This window comes from Myotis myotis, unplaced genomic scaffold, assembly GCF_014108235.1.
Source record: "Myotis myotis isolate mMyoMyo1 unplaced genomic scaffold, mMyoMyo1.p scaffold_m19_p_17, whole genome shotgun sequence".
NCBI lineage: Eukaryota > Metazoa > Chordata > Mammalia > Chiroptera > Vespertilionidae > Myotis > Myotis myotis.
The window spans coordinates 3172619-3190417 of NW_023416321.1; the positions used below are offsets into that span (position 1 = coordinate 3172619).

General features: G+C 53.4%; 2 protein-coding genes across 11 annotated transcripts in view; one reads left to right on the plus strand and one right to left on the minus strand.

Moving 5' to 3' along the window:
• Window positions 1-16000, minus strand: part of ARMC7 (armadillo repeat containing 7) — a 32239-nt gene extending 16239 nt beyond the window's left edge. For 2 of the 10 annotated variants that reach the window (XR_004972639.1, XR_004972638.1), the window contains exons 1-3: window positions 15359-15992; window positions 15121-15264; window positions 4144-4641 (exon numbers count right to left, since the gene is read on the minus strand). Coding sequence is in view for 3 of the 10 variants with exons in the window: in XM_036338955.1 (XP_036194848.1) it covers window positions 4280-4641; window positions 15121-15264; window positions 15359-15449 (597 nt within the window). In the remaining 7 variants the exon portion in view is untranslated. Of the gene's footprint in view, window positions 1-955; window positions 1185-3216; window positions 4642-9572; window positions 9705-9887; window positions 9956-15120; window positions 15265-15358 lie in introns of those variants that run through there. The other 8 variants (XR_004972640.1, XR_004972642.1, XR_004972636.1 and 5 more) reach the window with 8 other exon arrangements.
• NT5C (5', 3'-nucleotidase, cytosolic) lies at window positions 1404-3093 on the plus strand. Its single transcript, XM_036338954.1, has 5 exons — window positions 1404-1785; window positions 2060-2160; window positions 2254-2314; window positions 2513-2627; window positions 2720-3093. Exons 1-5 carry the CDS (start codon window positions 1588-1590, stop codon window positions 2938-2940), a joined length of 696 nt encoding a protein of 231 aa, XP_036194847.1. The 5' UTR covers window positions 1404-1587; the 3' UTR covers window positions 2941-3093.
• Window positions 16001-17799: the final 1799 nt, after the last annotated feature.

A 17799-nucleotide genomic window follows, 5' to 3' on the forward strand; every position in this document is an offset into this window, starting at 1 on the left:
GAGCCTGAGTTACGGTTTCTCTCATGACTTCGGAGATAGGGAACCAGCACCCTTCTCTCAGTGAAGGAGGGGCTCCCAGAAAGATATGTCCCCGATTTGTGTCACCACTTATGATATGGAGATTTATCTCCATAATCTATGGAGATAAATGCCTCATCAAAATTAAGGTGTTCTGAGGGAAGGACAGTTCTGCCTGTCATTTTGCTACTATCAAAATTACTTGGAATTTCCTAAAATTTACATAGAATTTCCTAAAATTCCATGTAAACATGTTTGCTAAGGTGTTAAAAGTTCCAGTTAGAAAGTTTAGGGTCTAGAAAGTGAAATTGAATTGATAGATCCTCCCTTCCCCCAACTGATGGGCGGAGTATGATGTAACCTGCAGCCCGGAAATACCTGAGTGATTAACCATGTACCTTATATGGACCATACATTGGACCACCAATCCACACCTGCCAAATATCCTAAGGCAGTGATGGTGAACCTTTTGAGGTGTCAGCATTTTGAAAAACCCTAACTTAACTCTGGTGCCCTGTCACATACAGAAATTTTTTGATATTTGCAACCATAGTAAGACAAAGATTTATATTTTTGATATTTATTTTATATATTTAAATGCCATTTAACAAAGAAAAATCAACCAAGAAAATGAGTTCACGTGTCACCTCTGATACGCGTGTCATAGGTTCGCCATCACTGCCTAAGCCCTTGTCCTATATGGACAATGCAGTAAGCCACCAATCAGTGTGCACCGGGTACACTAAGCCCCCACCCCTTCCCATTCCGCCCCTCAAAAGATGTGCCCACCCTGCACGCGCTGCTGTCCTCCCCTTGCAAGACAGCCGGGCAGGCCCTTCTCCTCTAATAAAACCTGTACTCCTGGTTTTCTACCTCTGTCTGATCTTTAAGAATGATCTTAAAATGATGACTAGAATGGACAGTTTGGACTTTTTACCTAGTTTGTAAACTTCGGTGTCAGTGAAGGAGGGGGAAATAGACAAGTCCTCAGTGTGTATTGCTGGTGCAGTAACTGCTTCCTCTTTTCTTAAGCGTGTTTGGAAGTCATCTTAGAATGAATGGGACGCCAGGCTCCCTTTGTACTGCGTCTGTTGCAGTGGCTTGGAAGTATTGGGGTGCTCAGATGGGGACCGATACTTGGGTGTAGTCAGGAAACGGAATGAAATCTACAAAAGGGGGGTTATTTCAGCATTTTTAGAGGGAATCTCATGCCGATTCTCCAGGCGTCAGTCCGACGCCCTGAGCTGGACGGAAGCTCTTCCTGGGGACGGCGTGTTTGAAGCAGCAGCTCGGGTTTCCAAGCAGCAGGTTTGCCAGTTCCTTTCTTAGGAGCTGGACTCACTCAGCGCTTTCGCTGATTCAGCTCCGGGGAGCCCGAGATCCCGGCCTCGGGTGGGTGCAGCCTCCGCAGGAGCCGGGGCTGCCGGGGCTCCGCAGGTGGAGCGGCCGCGGCCGGGTTGGGGTTGGGCCTCGCGCCCGGCCCCGCCCCCGCGGCTCCGGAAGCGGCGGCCCGCGCTCTCGCTCTCGGATCCCTTCGCCCGGCGCTCGGGCAGGGCGAGGGCGAGGGCGATGGCGGTGGCGATGGCGGCGCGGCGCGCGCGGCCCGTGCGGGTGCTGGTGGACATGGACGGCGTGCTGGCCGACTTCGAGGGCGGCCTCCTGCGGGCCTTCCGCCGCCGCTTCCCCGAGGAGCCGCACGTGCCGCTGGAGGAGCGCCGCGGCTTCTTCGCCCGCGAGCAGTACCGAGCCCTGCGGCCGGACCTGGCGGTAGGGAGTGGGGGTGGAGGGCGCCCGGAGGGGATCCGTGACCTCAAAATCCTCGGGAGCGGGAACCCCGACCCCACAGGACACCTGCCAGTGGGGAGCCCGCCGCTGGGGCCGGATGGTCTCTGCTCCGTTTCCCGATCACCCCCTTCCTGTCTAACTTCCGAACACAGTTCACAGCTCGATAGGGGCGCCCTCCCCACCCCCGACTTGGAGGGCCCCGCTGGGGCTAGATCTGCGGAGGCAGAAGCCAGGATGGGAACACTGTATCTTTCAGGACAAAGTCGCCAGCGTGTATGAAAGCCCAGGCTTTTTCCTAGACTTGGAGCCCATCCCCGGAGCCTTGGAAGCCATGCATGAGATGCACGCCATGCACGAGTGAGGGAGGCGGGGAGGGGCGGAGGGGCGGAGGGGCGGGGGGGCGGGGGGGCGGGGGCTGGCACCACCCCGCCTAACCGGCCTTCCCTGCAGCACCGAGGTCTTCATCTGCACCAGCCCCCTGTTGAAGTACGAGCACTGTGTGGGTGAGAAGGTGCGGCCGCCCCGGCGCCTCGAGACAAACTCCCCTTCCACGTCCCGGTTCTAAATAAACCAGCAGAAGCCCAGGAGGTGGGTGGGGGGAGAGGGGAGCCGCCTCTGTCAGAGGCCACAGACCCACTCACACTGCTTCCTCACTGGCCTGAATTCAGGGGCCCAGGAGGCCCCCCTGACAGGCCTGTGCCCCCTACAGTTCTCCTGGGTGGACAAGTATCTGGGGCCCCAGTTTGTGGAGCGCATCATCCTGACGAGGGACAAGACGGTGGTCTTGGGGGACCTGCTCATCGATGACAAGGACACCATTCTAGGTTGGATCATCTGGCCTGCGGGGATTGGGGAGAGGGCGCAAAAACAACCAGTTCACAGATCGCGTGCTGCCTTTCTCCCGTGCCCGTCCCAGGCCAAGAGGAGACCCCAGCCTGGGAGCACATCTTGTTCACCTGCTGCCACAACCAGCACCTGGCGCTGCCCCCCGCAAAGAGGCGGCTGCTTTCGTGGAGCGACGACTGGAGGGAGATCATAGAGAGCAAGCGGGACACGGCGGCCGTGGCCCCGGGGCAGTGGACAGTGCTTAAAGGACCGGAAGACAGGCCGGCAGGGAAGCCCAGCAGAGCTAAGTGACAGGGCAGCCTCGTGCGGTGACCCAGCGCTGGGGGGCAGGGGACACAGCAGCCTCTACTCTCCCAGGCCAGCCACCTGGCACCTCCCGAGATGGCGGCACGGAAACACGGTGGGAAGTCAGTCAGGAACCTGTTAATAAAACAGTTTGGCTCACTGCTCTGTTCAGGCTCTTTATTTGGGAAAGGAAAGGGCAGGAGCCCGAGGGCTGCCGTTGGAATGAAGGCTGATAGAGGCCTTCCCCCTCTCTCCCAGAGGCCCCAGGACCTGCCCCACCTCCCTGCCCCCTGGATGCCATTCCTCTGGCAGCTGCCCTCCCTTGGTCATGTGAGAGGTCAACCTTAAGGGAGTACAGATGACCAGGACTCCCCGCCACTCCTGAACCCCAGCTTCCCATGGGTGCCCCACACCCTTCCCTGTACTGACCAGCATACACTGGACGACGAGCCACACACTTTCGGTCAGTATCTGGTCTGTCTCCCTGCGCACCACTCCCCCTGCATCCCCAAAGCCTCCCGAGACGCATTTCCAGGGGCAAGGGCTCCCCCTCACTGAACCCCGATGGCGGGGCTTTCAGGCGGGGCCCGGGGGGGGGGGGGATAAGACGCAGCTCCAAGGGTTTGTGCTTATGTTCTGATGTCGTCACCCTCGTGGCCTGGCTCTTAATGCCTGACGGTCAGGTTAACAGACACTGGGCTGCGTCACAGGAGCAGGGACCACGTCTTCATCCTTGAAGCCCTCCCATTGCGCCTGGCAAATGGCCCGTGTGGATAAATGGTTACTCCTGGGCCACAGAGCTCTCTGGGCCAACACCCACTATGCCGGTGCCCAGCTACCCAGAGCCTTGAGACAGTGTTAACAACAAGGCTTCTCATTCCTACTCCTCACAATGACTGCAGACCCTCAGTGAAGGGATCAGGCTACCTCCTCAAGTGCAGGCAGCTTCCCGAAGCCCCAGGCCCAGCTGCTCTCAGAACCACCTTCTGCAAAAGCCTCTGGACCTGGGGCCCAGGTTGCTTCTTACAGGAGGGAGCGCCTGGCAGTGGGTGGATCAGTGGCAGGCCCTGGGTCGTCCCTTGCTTGAGGATAGCCTAGGAAGAGGCTCTGCCTTTGACTTCCTTCTCCACACCCCAAAGTCTGTCTTCCTCAACTCATCTCCTAACGCCTGCATCCTGTGCCGGTGCCTGTCAGGCCGAGGAAACTCACCTTTAAAATGGCTGAAAGGCACCAATTGGGGGAAAGTGCTCAGTGGGAGCGAAGCTGCTCCTGCTTCCCAGCCCCCACCAGGATTTCGGTCTTGTCTCCGGCAGTGAGAGAACCGCGGCCCTGAGGTCTCCGTGGGTCAGGGCTGCTGTGGGGCCTCGGTCCTTGGCAGTGGGATGCCCAGGGCAGAGTGAGCCGGCCGGCGGCGGGCTTCGGCCACCTGGCTCGGGGAACAGAAGTCTTCCAGGAAGACCTGGGCCAGGTTCCGGAGCCGTGTGTTGGCCGAGAGAGAGAAGCGCAGCATGCACTGGACCACGGGCGTGGCGGTCAGCTCGGGGTGGGAGCCGGGGCCTGGCGAGCTCAGGTACATGATGGTGGTGACAGCGGACAGCACAGTCTCCTCGTTGGGGCTGGACAGGCAGTTGATGATGAGCGGGACGCCCCCTGTCTGCAGGATGTGCTCCTTGTTGGCCCTGTCTGAGCACAGGTTGCAGAGGCCTCCTGGGGGAGAGCAAGGTAAGTCTGGAAGCTTCAGCCCTGGCCTCCCTTCTCCCCTTTCTGCTTCTCTCTGCCCACTGAGGCTCAGGGAAGGGCCCGGGGCTGTGAGAAGGTGGCCCAGGGACAAGGGATCCAAAGCCCATTCTGTTTTCCAGAAAGGCCTGCCTGCCACAGCCTAGCCTGAAAGTGGGCACTTACCTCTCGGTCCAGCCAGTTCAATGGTTGATATACTTTTTTTAAAAGTAAAAAACAGTTACCAACCCTGGGACCTTTTGGCCCCAGATCTTCACAAACTGCCACCCTCTTGCTGGTAACCAGCACCCTCTGCTCCCTCACCAGTGAGGGTTCCCTGGAGCACCCCACTAGCCACTCCCTGCCGGGCCTGGGGGACTCCTCACCACCCTGATCCATTTTCTCCTGTGCTCAGAACACTTGAGAAGGCGTCTTTGCGGACCATTTTCCTGGCACTGCCTGCCAGGCCCCACTAGCAACTGCGTGTCTGCCACCAAGACCTCAGCTTCCTCTTGCATCCCAGCCACCCAACGACTTGCCACCCAGACGGAGGAAGACCCGGAAAGCTGGGGGCCGTGTGAGCCACGGCCGCATCGGCCAGCACAGGAAGCACCCGGGAGGCCGAGGTACTGTGGGTGCCTTGCGTCATCACAGGCCCAACTCCCAGGGTTACCGTCTGGGCTCCTGTGGGAAAACTGGGGCATGAGCACTTAAAGAGGACCCAGAGCTTCTGCCCAACTGTCAACCTCGATAACCGTGGTCGGTGAGCAGAAGAGTGGAGCTGTTATCACTGACGTGCGGTCCCTACTAGAGTCCTGGGGAAGGGGAGGCTCCCACCGCAGCCTGTCACCATGGAGGCCAAGTTCTTCAGCAGAAGGGCTGAGGAGAAGATTAAGGTGTGTGTGTGTGTGTGTGTGTGTGTGTGTGTGTGTGCGCGCGCGCGTCCTGATAGTTTTTTGCGTTTTTTTTAAAGATATTTTTATTGCCAAAACCGGTTTGGCTCAGTGGATAGAGCGTCGGCCTGCGGACTGAGAGGTCCCAGGTTCGATTCCGGTCAAGGGCATGTACCTGGGTTGTGGGCACATCCCCAGTAGGAGATGTGCAGGAGGCAGCTGATCGATGTTTCTCTCTCATCGATGTTTCTAACTCTCTATCTCTCTCCCTTCCTCTCTGTAAAAAATCAATAAAAAATATATTAAAAAATAATAATAAAAATAAAGATATTTTTATTGACTTCAGAGAGGAAGGGAGGGAGGGGAGGGAGGAAGGAAGGGAGGGAGGGAGGGAGGGAGGGAGAAAGAGAGAGAGAGAGAGAAGCATCAATGATGAGAGAGAATCACTGATCAGCTGCCTCCTGCACGCCCCCTCCCCTACCAGGAATCAAGCTTGCATGTGCCCAGCATGTGCCCTGACCAGGAATCGAACCGTGACCTCCTGGTTCATAGGTCGATGCTCAATCACTGAACCACCCAGGCCGGGCTGTGTCCTGATAGTTTGAAGCCACATAGAGGGAAGTTCATTAAATGCTCACACGTTCTTTGGTTAAAAAACAAAAAAAAACAAGCCTCGGCTGTCTTATTTGGTGCCTGACCCAAGGGGCACTCCCGGAATATTTGTTGGAAGGTTTTAAAGCAGAGAGGGGAGGAAAGGGTTGACCTGCAGAGGGTTGGGGGCCGCATGGGATGGCTCCCTGAGACCCAGCCCACCTTGGACCCCCCGTAGTTCTGGATCCAGGCTGTGGCTCCCAGACAGGGTGCATCTGAGGGAGGCAAGGGGCTGAGTGGCGTTCCTGAGGTCAGGAGGGGAGGGGGACAAGGCTCTGATGGAGAGGTCCCTGCCTACTGGACACCCACAGGCCTTCCTGTCAATCTTCCCTCCGTGCCCATTCACCCGTGTAGCACTTGGCACACTGGGCCATCCCTTGAGTGTCTTTGTACTGCTGCCTGTCCTCGTCACTGGGCACCATAAGGCAGGGCCCCACCCTCTGGTGTCCCTCTGTATCCCAGGCACCTACAGCTGCGGAAACTCACTGGACACATGCTGGGGACACGAATGAACCCCACAAAGTATTACCCTCACCCCCATTTCAGCAGAAGCCAAGGCTGTGGAGTAACTCGTCCAAAGTCCCAGAAGATGGGAGCCCTTTGCCACAACCACGGGAAAGGTGTCCCGAAGCTCCAAGGACAACTAACTGTGCTGTGGGCAGGTGCCAGGCTCGACTAGGAACAGGGACAAGTGCAAATGCTTGGGGAGGCTCAGGCTTCTCAGACACACCTGCACCCTCTCTCCTGCCCTGAGAGTGTGAACCAGCCTATCTACCCTGCAGACGCAACCCAGGGGTGGGGATGGGACTTATCTCGCTGTAAAGGAGGAGACAATGAGGACTCAATCACTCTCTGGCTGGTGAGTCATCATCACACCCAGGAGTGCCTGGGCGGGACACTGCCACCAAAGCCAGGGGATAACCAGATGGCCAGCCCTGCAGGGTGGGGGCAGGAGGAGGCCTCAGGAGAGCAGGCCCCACCTGTGCCCCAGTTGCAGGCCTGGGAGCCTCCAAGGATGGATCAGGTACCTTCCAGAGCTCACAAGTGCCTGGGTCCAAACACGGCGGGTGGGGGAGCTCTTTTATAAAGGCTCCAAACTAGAAACAACTCAAATCTCCAACAACAGGTGAATGGATGAACACATCGGGCACATTCATTCAGAAACACGAACTAGCACTGGCTGGGTGGTTGGTTAGAGCGTTGTCCCGTTCACCAAAAGGTTGCGGGTTCGATTCCCAGTGAGGCCACATACCTAGGATGTGGGTTCTATCCCTGGTGGGAGCTCATACGGGAGGCAACTGATGATGTTTCTCTCTCCCTCTCCCCAGCTCCCTGTCTCTCTAAAAACAGTAAAACATATCCTTAGGTGAGGGTTAAAAAAAAATACCATAACAATTGGGATGAATATCAGAAACATTTGTGGAGGAAAAGGGGGCCACACACTGAATGTGCACTGTGGGCCGCAGACGCAGAGACGGAGAGGGACCACAGGATGATCTGAACACAGAAATTCCTAACGAAAGTGGGTCATGGCGGGCAGCCACAGCCCAGGCCTAGACCTTCCTTGACAAAGGTCAGTCTTCATCTTAAGTGGGCCTGCCTGCTGTCTTTCTGCATGTGAGATAACAGACCACCTTTGCCTGTAATTTTTTGCAGCACCAGAGCAAGGACCACAGAACCTTCATTGTGACCTGTTGCCCACACACTACCTCTATGTGCTGTAAATGTTTACAAAGTAAAGAAGTGTCCCCATTTCATTCTTTTTTTTTTTTTTTAAATATATTTTATTGATTTTTTACAGAGAGGAAGGGAGAGGGACAGAGAGCCAGAAACATCGATGAGAGAGAAACATCGATCAGCTGCCTCCTGCACATCTCCTACTGGGGATATGCCCGCAACCCGGGGATATGCCCGCAACCCAGGTACATGCCCTTGACCGGAATCGAACCTGGGACCCTTCAGTCCACAGGCCGACGCTCTATCCACTGAGCCAAACCGGTTTCGGCCCCATTTCATTCTTTATCACTCTCAGAGATTCCCCACTTGGTTTTCTCCCGCCTCCCTAATCCACCACCCATGAATTTCAGGTAACCGCCCCTTACATCTCCTCCTTTGATTCTAATGTATAAAAAAAGCTGTGAAACTGTCATTCTCTGGATCATTTTCTCAGTCCATTGAGATTTTGCTTCTCAGCAATTGTCAGTTTGACTCAAATATAAAAATTCCCTACAGGTTTGGATGTTTCTTAGGTCGATACATCATTGAGTGAAAGAAACTAGACACGAGTCCACATCCTGCCTGGCCTGCGTGGCTCAGTGGTTGAGCGTCGACCCACGAACCAAGAGTCACCAGATTGATTCCGGGTCAGGGCATATGGCAGGGGCTGCAGGCTCCATCCTCAGTAGGGGGTGTGCAGGCGGCAATCAATTGATGCTTCTCTCTCATCATTGATGTTTCTCTCTCTCCCTCTCCCTCTCCCTTCCCCTCTCTTTCCCTCTTCCTTCCCCTCTAAAATCAGTAAAAAAAAATAAATAATATATATTTTTAAAGAGTATACATCTGCATGATCCCACTAATATGAAGTTCCAGAATAGGCTAAAGTGCCCTGACAGGTGTGGCTCAGTGGATAGAGCGTCGGCCTGTGGACTGAAGGGTCCCAGGTTCGATTCCGGTCAAGGGCATGTGCCTGGGTTGCGGGCACATCCCCAGTGGGAGATGTGCAGGAGGCAGCTGATCGATGTTTCTCTCTCGTCGATGTTTCTAGCTCTCTATCCCTCTCCCTTCCTCTCTGTAAAAAATCAATAAAATATATTAAAAAAAAAAAAAAAAAAGAATAGGCTAAAGTAATCCATGGGGATAGAGGTTAGGTTAGTGGTTACCTTGGGGTGGGAGACACTAACTGGGAGCGGGCACGAGGGACCTTTCTAAAACCTGGTTAGGGCTGGTTACATTGATGTACATCCACTGTACTTAAGGTATGTGCATTGTACCGTATGTTCACCAGGCTGCAATTTAAAAATGGTTACCAAGCAAAAACGAGAACAAGTCTCAACTGGCTGGTGGACGTTTTGGACAAACCAGACAGGAGAGAAAAAGAAAAGACAAGAGGCAAAAGAAGGGCCCTTCTAGACACAGGGAACCACAGAAACCCCTGGGAGAGGCAAAAGAGAAACCCCCAAATGCGGCCTGGGATGAGAAAGCTGGAGGCTCTCAGAGGTCAGGTGGGTGACTTTGGGTCACACAGCAAGTAGGGCCTGTTGCTGGGAGAGCCAGGATTGTCCCAGGGATTAAATGAGGTCATGCTGACACATGCTTAGCCAGCACCTGGTGCCTGGAGGCGAGGCGGGGCCTTGGAGAGATGGCCCAAGACATTACTACCTCTGAGGACCCGCCTGCCCTGGGCTGGCCACAGTCCGTCCCAAGTCAAAAATCTTCATTTGTTCTTGGGTTTTTTGTTCTTGGGACTATTTGTTCTTGGGTTTTACTTTAGCATCTTGAAAATGGTTCTTTCTGAAATTTCAAATTTTGGGGACAGAACAGTGTATTAAAAAAGCTACCATTATGTAGAAGAAGGGAGGCGCGGGGGACAAATATATGTATACAAGAAGCCCACCGCGTAGCCCCGCCCACCCACGCCAGTCTTTGGCCGTTACGGTGTTAGGGCCACAGGCCTTTTATAATATAGATGCTCACATTTGCTGGTTCTTCATGAGGAGAGGGCTGTGGAAGAGACAGGAATGGAGGGAGACTTCTTTAAAACCCTGTAATAGAGTTTTGACTTAAACTGATGAATTTTAAGACATTTATCCTACAGATATAGACCCACAAGTAAGAAATGAAACTCCAATAAGGTATCTACTGAAACACTGATTGTGTTGGCAAAATGGAAAGCAGCTAAACACCCATCCCTAAGCGTGGCTAAGCCTCAGTGCCTCCATGCCAGGAAATAAACACCAGGCCGCTTTACAGAATGACTGACACTGCAGGTGTGTCAAGATATGCTGCTAAGTTAAAAACAAAAACAAAACGGCAAGCAGAATATAGATATAGTATACTACCACATGTGCAGAACATGCAAAAATATATTCATATAGATATATACATGTTTGTAAATTCCAAAAAATATTTAAGAAACTAGTAACCGTGGTGAGCTACAGAGAAGGCTAGCGAGGGAGTTACCTTTCAATACCTTTTAAATTTTGTACCATGTCAATCAATTATGCATTCACATAAATTAATAACACTCAAACACACACGTATACGTGCACGCACATGTGCTCTCTCTCACACACTCACACACTACTTGTGCCTAGAACTAAGAGATGGGGAATTGGGTCTCTGTAAGTCAGGAAAGATGGTGGAGGCTGCCCTTGTCCCCATGAGGCCAGCCTGGGGCCAGCGAGGAAGGGAGCAGTGGGTGAGAACCTCAACACCACCTCCATCCTGTAAGGGGAATCTGCCCCGGGTGGATGGCTGAGGAACTGAAGCAGAAGCTGCAAGACCGCAGGAGCCTGACTGATCAGTGGGAGAAGGATGTACGGGCGGAGCCCAGAGGATGAGGACGGAGCAAGGGCTCCGTGGTGGGCAGACCCAGTTAGAACCAGTTCTGCCACTGAGGATTTAGGTGACCAGAGCAAGCAACTCCATTTCTCTAAGCCTTGGTTTCTTCATCAATAAAATGGGCAGAGAGAATGAAGTAATGTGATTGAGGCCCCTCCCTGGCGCACAGATGTGGATCAACAAGGCACCTGTTCACAGCCCCAGAGGCTGGCACAGGGCCATACCTGCAAACCACACACACAGCAAAGGGCTGACACACACAGGTCAGTTTGACAATGATAAAGCAAATGCCTGTGGAACCAGCCCCCAGGTCAAGAACTAAAACACTATCAGCAATCCAGAGCCTGTGTCCCTTCCTGAACCAATTCTCTCTCTGAGGTAAACACTTTCCTGGTTTGTAATAGTTTAATAACAAAATTTTTACTAAGCAGACCTCTTGTCTTTTTAACTTAAAATATAGGGTTTTTAAAGAAGTCTCCCTCCATTCCTGTCTTTTCCACACATCCCTAAACATTTCAGCCTGTTTTGGGGACTTTATAGAAATGGAATCACACTGTATGTATTATTGTGTCTAGCACCATTTGCTTACCATTACATTTATAACATTATTGCTCTAGCCCGTTTGGCTCAGTGGATAGAGCATCAACCCACAGACTGAAGGGTTCTGGGTTCGATTCTGGTGAAGGGCACGTATCAGGGTTGCAGGCTCAATCCCTGGCCATGAGCAGGGTGTGTGCTGGAGGCAACCAATTGATGGGTCTCTCTTACATGGATGTTTCTCTCTTTGTCTCTCCCCCTCCCTTCTACTCTCTTTAAAAATCAATGACAAAATATCCTCGAATAAGGATTAACAAAAAATAATTTAAATTTTTAAAAAATTTATAACATTATTGCATGTAGTTGTTGACTGTTCATTTGCCTTGCTAAATAGTAGCAACATCCCACAATGTTGGTATCCATTCTGCTGTTTACTGTTTCTAGTTTGTCTGTTACAAGTTTGCTAGTGCCATTTTTGCACATGTGTCTGGATATGCATGCATGTGCCCTACTCCAATGACTGTAACTGCTGGGTCATGGGGTAGCCTAGCTTCAATTTTACTAAATACTGTTTTCCAGAGAGGCCTCTGAGGACTTATGTATACCTGCCTTTTACTGAGCACCACCACCATCTAGTGGCAGCTACGTGTATTACAGGAAATAGAGCACAGGAAAGAGATTTAACCTGAATTCTTGGAGGCAACCTATTGGAACCCTGTTTTAGTAACAAGACTGTCAAGTATTCTGTGATGTCCTAGATTTCAACCAATTTTCACAGAAGTAGAGGATTCTCTCCTGGTCCCTTTGTCTCCATACGGCATCTAAGATGGTGCAGGTGTGCACACGCAGCATATAGGATGCCTGAGAGTCAACCCATGGTGCTTTGGGCAAACATTTCCAAATTAATGCCAAAGGCTGCCAGAGTTTTTATGTGGGGCACAAGCTCGGAATACTCATTCAAGTATTTGCTGAGATCCTGGCTTTATATCTGGTTCCCCATAATTCACTCACTTCCCACGCCCTGTCCTACCTTGAGCAGTACCATCTCCTGGTGATAGTTCCACTTAGAACCTGGGCCAGGGACGACTTGCCACCAGAACCATCCCAGGGATATGCTGGAGGTGGCCAGGTGCCATGGGAACCAGGGGAGAAGACACAATGGACTCCGGCATTGGCTCCGGCAGCCGGGTCCCCTGGGCACAGAATTTGGCTCCAGTTAGTGCTCAGTGTGAGCCTCAGGCAATGGGACTCACCTCACTGAGGTGCTGTTTCATCACCGGTACAGAGGGCTCAGTACTACGCGCCTTGCGATTGGTGGCCAGTCTCTGCACCTACTGGGCCCTTCTCTCACCTTCTCCAGACCACAAGGCCAGAGCACTCAAGACAACAGCGGAGATAAGCAAGGCTGGGCTCTGCCCTCATGGAGATCACAATGTCAGACCTGCCACCGGAGAGAAAAGATTCAAAACGACAAAGCGCAGCACAGAGCCTTTCGACAGCAGAGAAAGCGCCTGACAGTGTTTCCCATCGAGCACCAGGCACATTAAGAGAAGAGAGAACGACAGCGGTAACAAGACCCGCTTCTAAGTAGCACTGGCTCTCCTTTAAGTCACGCATAACAAGGAAAAGAGAGATTTACTCTGCAGGGGATCCGGGGAAGAGATTCAATGCGAGAAAGCCAAGGCTCTTGGGATTGAGAAGCTTGCTCTGATGGGAAGGAGGGAGGAAAGAAAGAGAGAGAAAGAGAGAGAGGGGGAGAGAGAGGGAGGGAGGGAGAGAGGGAAGGAGGAAGGAAAAAAGAAAGGTGGCTGGGAAAAGAAAACAGGGAAGCTGGCCAGGAGAGCAAGAACTCAGGGCAGGCCTGCATCCCCCGTAGCTCCCGGCTCCGTGGGCCAGGACCTCAGACAGAGTGCTCCTGCTTGGTGCCTGATGCTGTCAAAGCTTTCCCTGGGTGACTGCTCTTTTTAGGCAACTCTTCTCCGGAGCCAGAAGCTTGAGTGGGAGGAGTTCTATCACTCCCAGGCGGAGGTTAGCCACGTGCTTCTGCAGGGGCCACGGCCACCATTCAGAGGCTGGAAGCTGTGGAGCCGAGTTACAAAAAGGAAGGGGATGGAGGACTGCCACTGGCGAAAACCTTCAAGTAGCAATCCTTTAGGATATTTCTTTGGAGTAATAATCTTCCCGAGGGGCCGAGACATACTCTCTTAGGCCCAGCCCACTGGGGCTCCTGCCCCCGACTCAGCTCTAGCGGGACTCACTCTGGCCCGCTCCACAGGCTAAAAAATCCAGAGAACCCACCCAAAGTCCTCCCTTCCCCACACCAGGCCCTGAACCTCCTCCCACAGCGCATGGGCCTTTCCTGGATTCCTGACTCCGAGGGTGAACCCCACGGTTGGTGTGCACACTAAGTCCAAGGAGAGGCCACAGGCAGGTGTGTGTGAACAGAATTGGGATGTCCACACTCGTGTGTGAAGACCTGTCGTGGTGAGAAGGTCAGGGGTGACTCCCATTTGAACTCTAGCCACAATACCACAAACATCAGGGGCAGACATGGGTGGTCTTTCAAAATTTTCAATCACACTCACCTATGATATATTTGGCAGGGGCGGGGGAAGTGTTACTTGATTCTATCAAGGCTTTCAATCTAATTTCTAGGTTACAGGAAATTAAAGGGGATGTTCCCTTGACTGTAATCAAACCCAGGACCCTTCAGTCTGCAGGCTGACTGACGCTCTATCTACTGAGCCAAACCGGCGAGGGCGAAAAATGTTATTTTTTTTAGAGATGCAGCTGAAAAAATAATTTGTTTGCCTTCAGAATAAATTCCAAACTCTTTCCCGAAGCCTACATCTAAGCCCCTCCCAGCCATCTCTGGTGCTGCCACCTCTGTAACCTCACTAGTCCTGACACATCAGCCTTCCTCTGGATCCTCCTGCTTCAGGGTCTCCCACCCATCACGTCCGCCTGCCCATGATGGCCGAAGTGCAGCGGCCCCATCTCCTATTGCCCTGTCTTATCATCCTGTGAATGTCCTTCAGAGCCTCAGCCTTTTGGTTGGTTTGCCCACCATCTGCCTCCCCCTCTCCCTGCGGGCAAAGGCCTTTCCCCCGACTTGTTCGCCATCTCTTCAGCATTTAGGACAGGACCTTGCTCACACAGTTCATGCCCCATAAGTACCTGTCCAGTGAATAATTCAATAGATCTTAGACCAGCGGTTCTCAACCTGTGGGTCGCCACCCCTTTGGGGGTCGAACAACCCTTTCACAGGGGTCGCCTAAGACCATCGGAAAACACATATGTAATTACATATTGGTTTTGGGATGAATCACTATGCTTTAATTAGGTTCAATTTGTAACAATGAAAATACATCCTGCATATCAGATGTTCACATGACGATTCATAACAGTAGCAACATTACAGTTATGAAGTAGCAACGAAAATAATTTTATGGTTGGGGGTCACCATAACATGAGGAACTGTATTAAGGGGTCGCGGCGTTAGGAAGGTTGAGAACCACTGTCTTAGACCATAAGTCATCCTAAGTTACCCCTACTTTCCTTGATAGGAAAACATTAAAATAAAGATGTTTAAAAGAGCACTCTAAATATTTTTCTCTCCGAGTGGCTTCAATCCATCCCTTCATTTATGATCTCATCTCTAAGCAGGTGGGAAGGCAGCATGCGGAGGGTCCCGCTAGCTGTGACCCGGACCGTGTGCGCACCCCGAAGGCTGCCCCTGCGGTGAGGGACTGCCCGAGGTCTCTCCCCAACGACTCACTTCGGACTCGCTTATCTCACCATCAGGCATCCGTGACCGCCCCATCCTTACCAATAGCAAACTCCACCAGGGTCTCGTTCTCCTCCGACAGCGAATCCAGGAATAGATCCAGGACCTGCAGCTGTCGCAGATACTGGTAGTTGCTGGGGTCATAGGCGAAGTTGGCGAGGTTGGCCAGGACTTGCTCCTTGGCGTCTGCGGCGGAAAAGCGGCACTGGAGCCAGGTCCGGGGCGAGGGTCGCGGGCGGACCCCCGCCCTGTCCCCAGACCCACATCCTGTCGCTCTCACCTTGGCTCTCCGTCTCCTGGAATTCAGTGACCAGCGCCTGCAGGTATCCCAGCCGTCCGACGTGGGGGTCTACCTTCGGCTTCTGCGCCATGGCCGGGGTGGCGGAGGGTGCACGGGGGACAGGTAGGAGAGTGCGGCCGATGAGGTCGGAAAGGCGGGCGGGGACCTCCCTGGGCCGCCCCGGGCGGGACACAGGCTCCTCTCCTAGCTTCGGGTTGTGCAGTGATTTGCACCTGGCACTGGGATGTGGTGTGATCACGACTGGATAAGAGTTGGGCGTGAAAATCTAAACTGGGGCGCGGAAGACACGGAAGCGGCCGGTCACTGGAGGAGGGAGCTGCATCACCGGCTGGGTACGGTTTCCCGCTGGAGCCCGGACTTCCGGCGGAAGCCGTGCTTAGCTCCGCCCCAGAGGGCGGGGCGGGGTTGGTCCAGGCGGACCAGGGGCGGGGCCGTCGTGGAGCTCGGCGCGCGTGCGCAGTAAACGTCACGCCTCACCGCCTGGGCCCAAGGCCAAGGGCTGTGGATGCTTAAGGGGACAACACAGTGGTTCTCAACCTTCCTAATGCCGCGACCCTTTAATGCAGTTCCTCATGTTGTGGTGACCCCCAGCCATAAAATTATTTTCGTTGCTACTTCATAACTAATTTTGCTACTGTTATGAATCGTCATGTAAATATCTGATATGCAGGATGTATTTTCATTGTTACAAATTGAATATAATTAAAGCATAGTGATTCATCACAAAAACAATATGCAATTATATATTCAATATGTGTTTTCCGATGATCTTAGGCGACCCCTGTGAAAGGGTCGTTCGACCCCCAAAGGGGTGGCGACCCACAGGTTGAGAACCGCTGGAACAACATCTCTAGGGCCCTTAGGAGCCCAGAGGTGGCCGGCTGTCGAGGCAGAACCACCGCCAGATCCCCTTGCATCTGATGAGGGGGCACAGGCCAGCCTCCTCAACCAAAGAATGCCCCACTGGAGCGTGAGCGCCAGCTCCCTGAGCCCCCCCCTCCCACGGGCCCTTTTCCAAGAAGCCGCGGGAGCCTGGCATCCCATGCTCCCCAGCCCCGAGCCCTCCACCTCTGGTCTGAAATATCCGGAACCAGGTAAGGCTGTTTGCCCGCCAGGTGGACGGGGAGCGCTGGGGCAGCGCCAACCGGTGGTAGGAACCTCTGTCCACCCAAATGTACAGTGTTGGCCGCTTTCTGGGTTGGGGAGCTGCCATGGTGGTAAAGCCCTTTGGCCCAATTATTTCTTGGGGCTTCTCAGGAAGGTAGTGTGTGACCGGGACCTCATAGGCACTGGGTTTATAAAGCACCAGGTTAGGAGGTGGTCCTACCACACTCCCACGGTGCTTGAATGTGAAGGTAAAGGAGGCCTGGGCTGTGAGCTTCTTGAGGGCAAGGACCATGTGCCTTTGGCCCTGGGCCATACTCCACCTGCTACAGCCCCCTTGGGAGCAGGCCCTGCATACACGGGCTCAGGTCCCCGTGGTCAGCCTTTGCCTGATGCACCTCCCCCTACCCCCCACCCCCTGCCCTGGGCCTGCCTAGTTATGGCCATAGTCTGGGTGCTTGGATATCGAGGCTGCTTCTTTGGGGACGGGATGCGACCTGGGGATGTTCACTCAGCCAAAGGTGGCCAGGGGGGTTCTCTGCCTCTGGCTAGACAGAGCAGCAAAGGCTTGTGGACACCATGGAAACGAGCCCCACCCCCTGCTAGTCGGGAACTGCCCCAGACCAGCTAAGTGTGGTTCTGGAATCAGATGGGCCACCCATCCTCCCTCCTTTGTTTCCTCCCAAGACCTCAGGGCCCTCCCTCCTGGGGGAAATATTCTCAGCCCTTGGTTTTGTGTTGAGGGCATTCACCAGTTCTTACTGGTTATCTGTCCAGTCCCAGGCACACAGTAGATGCTTAATAAATATTTGCCTGGTGATTATGGTTACTGTTGCCCGGGGCAGATGAAATCAGAGTTCTTTGTGCTGAATGTTCACCGATAATCTTTTTTTCCTTAAAATAAATCTTTTAAGGAAGTGGGCCTATTAGGGGAGGCACGTTTCATAGCCTGGGAGCTACTGGCACCAAAAGCATTTACCTACTCACCAACCCGACTCCCTCCTTTTCCACTCCATGAAGATGGCGGAGATAGGACTTGGTGAAATGTGCCCAGGCTTTCCCCCTTCCGTTCACAAACTGTGGGTGGTGGCCAAGCACTGTGGGTGGTGGCGGGGTGGGGAGCAGGCCGGTAGTGGGGCTCTTCAGGATCCGACTTTTCAAACTGGAAGAGACTTTAACTTATCCAGGCCAGCCTCCTCCTTTTTAAAAGCCCAGAGATGCTGAGCAATTTGCCCAAAGGCACACAGTAAATTCAGGCAGAGTCAAACACGAACTCGGGTCTCTACTATCCTAGCCTTTTTGTCGCCTCTGCACTA